This window comes from Magnolia sinica, chromosome 4, assembly GCF_029962835.1.
Source record: "Magnolia sinica isolate HGM2019 chromosome 4, MsV1, whole genome shotgun sequence".
Taxonomy (NCBI): Eukaryota; Viridiplantae; Streptophyta; class Magnoliopsida; order Magnoliales; family Magnoliaceae; genus Magnolia; species Magnolia sinica.
In genome coordinates, this window is record NC_080576.1 from 86,318,142 (window position 1) to 86,325,042 (window position 6,901).

The 6,901-nt window shown below is 38.8% G+C and overlaps 1 protein-coding gene across 4 annotated transcripts in view; it reads right to left on the reverse strand.

The window, feature by feature from the left end:
* Positions 1–5,657, reverse strand: part of LOC131243314 (uncharacterized) — a 135,474-nt gene extending 129,817 nt beyond the window's left edge. For 3 of the 4 annotated variants that reach the window (XM_058242565.1, XM_058242562.1, XM_058242561.1), the window contains exons 1-2: positions 5,492–5,648; positions 171–244 (exon numbers count right to left, since the gene is read on the reverse strand). In XM_058242565.1, the coding sequence (XP_058098548.1) occupies positions 171–244; positions 5,492–5,536 (119 nt within the window). In that variant the 5' untranslated portion in view covers positions 5,537–5,648. Of the gene's footprint in view, positions 1–170; positions 245–5,491 lie in introns of all 4 variants that reach the window. The other variant, XM_058242564.1, reaches the window with a different exon arrangement.
* Between the last annotated feature and the right edge of the window lie 1,244 nt (positions 5,658–6,901).

Here is a 6,901-nt window from a genome sequence, read left to right on the forward strand (position 1 = left end):
TAGTGATATTTAAAAACATTATGAATTAGATCAGCAGAAGGGATGAAATAAAAAAGAAAACTCTAAATAGTAGATTAAGATGATACACCAATAAGAGCAAACACACTAATTTTTCATCCTTTAGTCTAGGATCCATTTCAGCAACTGGAGCTATGATAGAGTAGCCTTACGATGATGTAGCATTGGTAGTCAAAAGAAACCTTGGACTGGAACCTGCACTCACTAGAGACATGAGAATTGTGGCCTGCATATGTAACACAGCAATTTAGAACCACCATGACAGTGCCACTAAAAGCAGAATGCATGAGAAGTGAATGTCAGGAACGTAGGTAAGAATAGGAAAAGCACTACCACGTTTAAAATTTGAACATGATCATGTACAAAAGATAAGGAATATTAAATGCCCAACAGCACGGGTATGAACAATGGAATTGGAAAATGAAACAAAATACAAATGAAATCTTCATTATCTGCCACCTGACCAATAAGAATAAGTAAAACTCGGTTTCTATAAAGTAAAACCCAGTCCCTAACATAGCCTATCACAAGATAAGTTTTCCTTCTCTACCAGCCACTGGAACACCACTATACTGTTTGGTTAAGCATGCCGACAAGCATAGGCGCCACTATCAGGAAACTTTTGAAGTCATTAACAATTTCAAATATAAAATAGCATCAGTATTATTTAGCATTCACCAATAAAATAAAAGTAAAAACCTCCAAATTTACCAGCAGTGACTGATAGGGATCCAGGTCACAATATGTGCTCTAATCTTCAACAATAAAAGTAGAATGTGAACCAATGTTTTAAATAGAGTAGCTTGTTGCATAGCGTTCAGCCCTCTGTAGCATGTAGCATAAGTAGCATAGTGTGTAGCATAAGATACACGATACTTCTATTTTTAATTTAAAAATAAAAAATTATGATAAATAGTAAGAAAAAAAAAAAAAAAAAACAGAATATATATATATATGCCTAAATGATGATTTTTTCCAAGTATAAGCACGTTCAAACAAGTCATTAATTATCATTTATGAAAAGCCAATCCACACATAAACCAAATCAAATCATTATCACATCAACAATTTTCTAAGTAAACCACTTTAATTAATAATGTCTAATTGAAACCACAAGTCACAAGTATGAAAAGAAATCAAGTATTAAATACAAAATATAATTATCATTTATAAATACAAAAAAACCTAGTGTACACTATGACGCTACATAGGCTGCGACCCCTGTAGCATACGCCACAAGGGATTTACGCTATTTGCTAATGCTAGCATCGTAGCTACGCTACGCTACGACACTATTCAAAACAGTGGTGTGGACACAACTGATAGATTTGCAGGTTATCTTACCAAACAGATTGATTAGCAAATCACCCAAAGAACCTGCAAAAAAATCACTTCATGTGGCCTATAGAATCACTCTCAAACAAAGTCAAGAAAAGGACGAGTTCATGAAAAACTCAGCAAAGTTTTGTTAAATGAATGATACATATCCCATGATCAACTTCCTCCTCTTTCAACTCTCTACTTCCGAATTAGTGTCTAATATTTGCTCTCGGTTATGTAGTAAAGGCCTATTAACAAAATAATTCCTAGTCAAAACTCATAATACTACTCATTACACATACTCCCGATACAACTCACAGTACCACCTACAATTGAGTCCAAAAATCTACTAGTCTACTATACTTCAAACAATTAATAGCTTGCCTGAACAAGTCATGGGGCTTCCAGTAGAGAAAGCATAACTATGGTTGCACAAAGCATGAAGCAGGCAACAGATATTGGTGCAAGAGGTCGTAAGCGTGGAAGCATTTGTTTCAATTCTCAAAATGTTGGCAAGCACAAACAGCTAGGAAGCAATGGCCGCACAATTTGAGGGGAATCACACCTGGTGGAAGTCCATGTGTATTAGATTGTGCAAGGTTATTTTGTCTTTAATTTTATTTGTTCAACCACGAAAACCATGTAGAGGCGAGGATGTCGCTCAATGTTCAAATTCAACCTTTTGACAAGTTCTGCATAAAAAGAATTCGCACTGGTTTCTCCACCATGCACCACCAAACACGTCTTCTCACCAAAATTACCACTTGAGCAGAAATAATTGGCACTCATTTTATTTTGTAGACATTACTTGCAAAATGACAATAATGCTCCATAAAGGATAATATTTCTTCTCCTTGTACCAAATCTTCATAACCTCCATCTCCTTCAATTAGATTGGGCTTCCATCATGGACACTCGTGTGCCATATGCTGTGTCTTCCCGCATTGGGGAAACAGCTATGGATGTCAGCATTTTTTTGCCTGTTCACATCTCTTCCTCACTCTTTATTTTGATCCATTCGACTGAAGGTGGCTACTTTACAGCCATTATCTCCCTTAGTCCACTACATGCACCAATTTCTGGCTGAAGCTTTCAGATAGCCATCTGCTAGTTGAGCTTTTCTTTATTTTGTAGGGGATCTCTAATGTACCCCTTCAACAGACAACAGTCCACAATCTTGTTGTTCCCAGCTCATCCTGAATCTATGTTTTTAAGTCCTGCTTCATAGTGCTGTCAAGGCATTGAATTCCCATGTTCCAGGCCAAGTCACCAACTCAAAGAATTTATTAGTATATTCATCAATTGATCCACCCTTCTGTTGAAATCAATGGAATTTGATGAAGAGCATCTACCACCAATCAACCAGTAGCTACCTTCCTTTCAACGCAAGCTTCATCTTCTCCTGCGTACTGATTTCTCTTCGCCTATCTGAGGTTAACTTACAGCAACCAGCGCCACCAAACAGGATCAGAGGTGCCTTTAATTTGGTTGCTATAAACTGTACTTTTCATCCCTCTGTTAATTGTGTCCAACCATACTCACAAAGCAAAAAATACCTTGAGGTTCATCTTTCCATAGAAATACAGTTCCTTAACTCTTCAAAAAGGATCCATTCACAATTTCACATGCAACCTCTTGATCTTCTAGAGGCTGTAGCCACTCTATCAATTGACCAACCCTTTCCAGTATTTGGAGGGGAATGGGTTGTTCCAGTGTTTTATTTATCAGTATCACACACTTGGGATACAGAAACATCATGGGAAACAGCAGGAATTATTGCATGCATCTCATAACGTATTGCACTCTAAAGGAAACATTGAGCAAGCTTCACAAAAATGGTGGATTTTTTTAGTGAAACGTACAGAGATGTTAAAAGACACGTGACTATGGATATAGAACTTAAAACATTCCACCCCAAAAAAAAAAAAAGCTATGCACAATAGCTTTCCATATTTTTAGAGGACACAACTATGCTTCAATATCCCTCTCCGACTGCAATGTCTCAACAAAATTAGTGTTTTGATGCGAAACAACTCAGCAGAGTTGTTAAAACACATCTACAAAGACCTTTTAAAAAAACACACATCTACAAGAGAATCCAAAAATAAAAAACGGGGAATTTTTTTCTGATTTATGCTGATTTTAGTTGCAATATCACAAATATCAAAGAAATTGCCTGAATATCGATGACATATAGGCAAGATATTGCAATATCATGATATAACCATTGATACATTGGAATTATGTGTACTTTGAAATTGATATCGCCCGTGTGCAATACCAATAGCATCGCCTGATATTTTAATTGATAGCACTGATACAAAATCACATAACTGTTCAAACCTAGAGAAGTTTTCTATGAAATTTCATACTCAGTTTGGACTACCAATTTCTCTCAAACTGCAGACCATCCAGATTGAGCATCAGATGTTGGCACTGCTTTGATTCCATTGGAACCACCAATTGCTCAAAGTAATCATCCAAACATTCCTCGAACCGTTTCTCCAGCCTAGTTGTCCTTTTGATCCAACTCATCAAAATGTTGATCATGTTTATCTAAATTTTTATGTTCCATCATGAGGTTGATAGCCTCATCCTAGTGCGCATCCGTCATCTTTCCCAATTCTCTACTCCATCATTTTTGTCATGGTAATCAAAACAAAATTTTCCTTACATGTTGAATAAATGAAGATCGGACCATTGGATCTAGATGCTTAATAGATTTCCACAGATCCAATCATTAAATCTCTTAGTCAATGGAACCATGTGAATCCAACTGTAAGATCAATCATCAAGTTTCCGAGGATAAGGAACCTCTTCTCATGCCCATTTGATGCAGATGGTGGACGCTAGCTAGTCAAGAATAGCCCATAATCTCTCTGATGCCATGCCCAATGGACCTTAGAGAAATCACTCCTTTAAGACAGAGAACTGATCAGGTAGATCCCAAAAGTATGCCAACCGGGTCTTCTCCACCAAAATGCCACTTGTTACAGACATCAATACCATGCAAACAGTAGGTTCCACCATGAAGATCACCTGACAGAAAAATCAGGCATGTCTGCTAACCAGTTAGGCTGTACCCATATATGTTTGAATCCGACTGTTGGTTGTCCATAGAACCCAGTGGTACTGCCCACCTGATGAGCAGACCAGCCCGACTTCTGTGTAAGGTGATCTTCATGGTGGGGCCTGCTATTTGCTGGCAACGATGTCCTACAAAGGTGGCATGTAGGCAGAAAAAACCTGGTTGGACAACGAGTTAGCATGCTTCCTGTTGTACCCAATCAGTTCTCCGGGACAAGTACTTAATATTCACTAATTTTCGAGTTCATCACTCTCTAAAATCCCATATTTATAACCACCCAAACAACACCAAAACTACTTTGTAAAACATTCCAACTCTACTTACCATCAAAATAAAACTTTCCATAACCTCTCTCACCCAAAACTTTAAACCAAAAAAAAAAAAAAGAGCAACACATCCAAACATTTCATAATCCGACTAAAAATCCCATTCATGTCGTTAAAACACCCTGACTTATAACTGCTGCAGGCCCAGCAAATCCTAATTAGAAACAAACTCTAATTGCTCACTAACCAATGCTTGAAAATAACTATATATATATATAAAAAAACATTTTTCATAGTTTCCAACTCCACAACCCCCAAAAGTAACCAATGCTCTCTACTATCCTCAACTTCAGTACCCGAAATTGGAAATCCGACGTTTGCAACCATATTCCCAATCCCAAACCAAATTCACCTACAAATCTAAGTTTTAGAGCCACATCTCACCGGAAAAAGAAAAAAAAAAAAAAAGAAATTCCAGTTAAAATAACTACGACAAAAAGTAAAACAGAGAATTTGAGAGAGAGTGGAGGGAAGGGATTCCAAGCTAACTAAATCATCCGCTCGATTCCACATTATATTGACAAAAATCACAAATTCAGCTTTGAAATTCAACAAAACCTTGCTAGACTTTGCAGAGTAATCGAAATCGAACAGTATTTTTTCTTTTCTTTTCGATCTCTCAAACCCCAATCGAAGTAACTCCGGGGAACGAACACAAAGATCCTAGAAATCGATCACTGACAGAGATCCATAGACAGTAGAGGGATCGAAACATGGAGAAAGGACGTGATTTACTTGCCTGTAAGAAAGAGATCGCCATGAAAAAACCCCACCGGATTTGCATCTTTCCCTATTGCCGTTGAGAAAAACGAACTTCCACCGCTACTCGAGGGAAAGAGAGAGAGCTGCTGAAATGGGATGGGATAGTCAAAAGCTATTTATACTTTCTAGAAGCCCTCGGTGTCGACGCTTTCCCGCACAAATTCGACGCGAGATACGGGGAATTTTTATCGATTGACGAAAATGGCCTCTCTTGGCTTCGTTGGAAGACGGCGATGCGAGGGTACTTTCGTCATTCCTGTTAATGCTTATCTCAAGCGATTCTCGCGCGTAGGGGTTGTATGGAGGATTCCCGCACACGTGGACATCCGCCTCAGGTGAGTCCAACCATACACTCGCCAGCTGCCCTCCTCGCCTGAAAATCAGCACCGTCCACTAATTAAGTGGGCCACAACAAGTGAGTGCCGAATATGGATAATGGGTTGTTGTTTTACGAACGCGGATTGCGTACCTAAACTGTCGTTACTGGACAGTGCTTGGTGGGCCCTACAATTATGTATGTTTTTTATCCACGCCGTCCATCCATTTTGGACCATTATTTTGGGCATAAGCCCCAAGATAAGGCATATCCAAATCTCATGTGCACATAACATGTCATCTAACTTACTGATTTAAGTCACAGATGGATGAAGAGAAAACGAAATATCAGTTTAATAAAAAACTTTTGTAGGCTTCAAGAAGTTTTCAACGGTTGGCATTCCATGACCATTGTTTCCAGTGGTGTGGTCCACCTGAGATACTAATGTGCCTCATTTCTTAAATCACGCCCTAAAATAAGCCGGTAAAATGAATGGATAAAACACACACACACATATATATATATTGGTGGGGCCGACGGAGCACCGTCCTTATTTTATCAACTCTTCGATTTCTATTCATGTGTGGTCCACCTGATGTGTGGACCTCTTTGATTTTTAGACCACCTCATCCTCATGGGGGGAGACACCTGATGAGTGGCCCTCACGCGCAGACGCATGCCATGCTAACACATGCGCGAGGTGGCACTCAATTGCTGATCTCCCTAGCGCTTCTCTAATCATTGCTTGCATGCTCTTGTAACATTTACAACAAACAGGTGGCACGTGTTCATGGTGATCGAAACCGTTGATCTGGTGCAGCATCACATGGATGGGCACTTCCCAAAGATCAAAAATATCGGGCTAGACTGTCCATCTGATCAGTTGCTTACAAATCAACCGTTAAAAGGTGAACTAAAATACTAAGAAAAAACCCACCTGTCACAATGATCAGGGACTTAGACTCCACTAGTTTATAATTTAAGAGCCATGGCCCATAAGATCATTGGTCTTGATCAACGTCTCTCTCTCTCTCTCTCTCTCTCTCTCTCTCTCTCTCTCTCTGTTTTTTC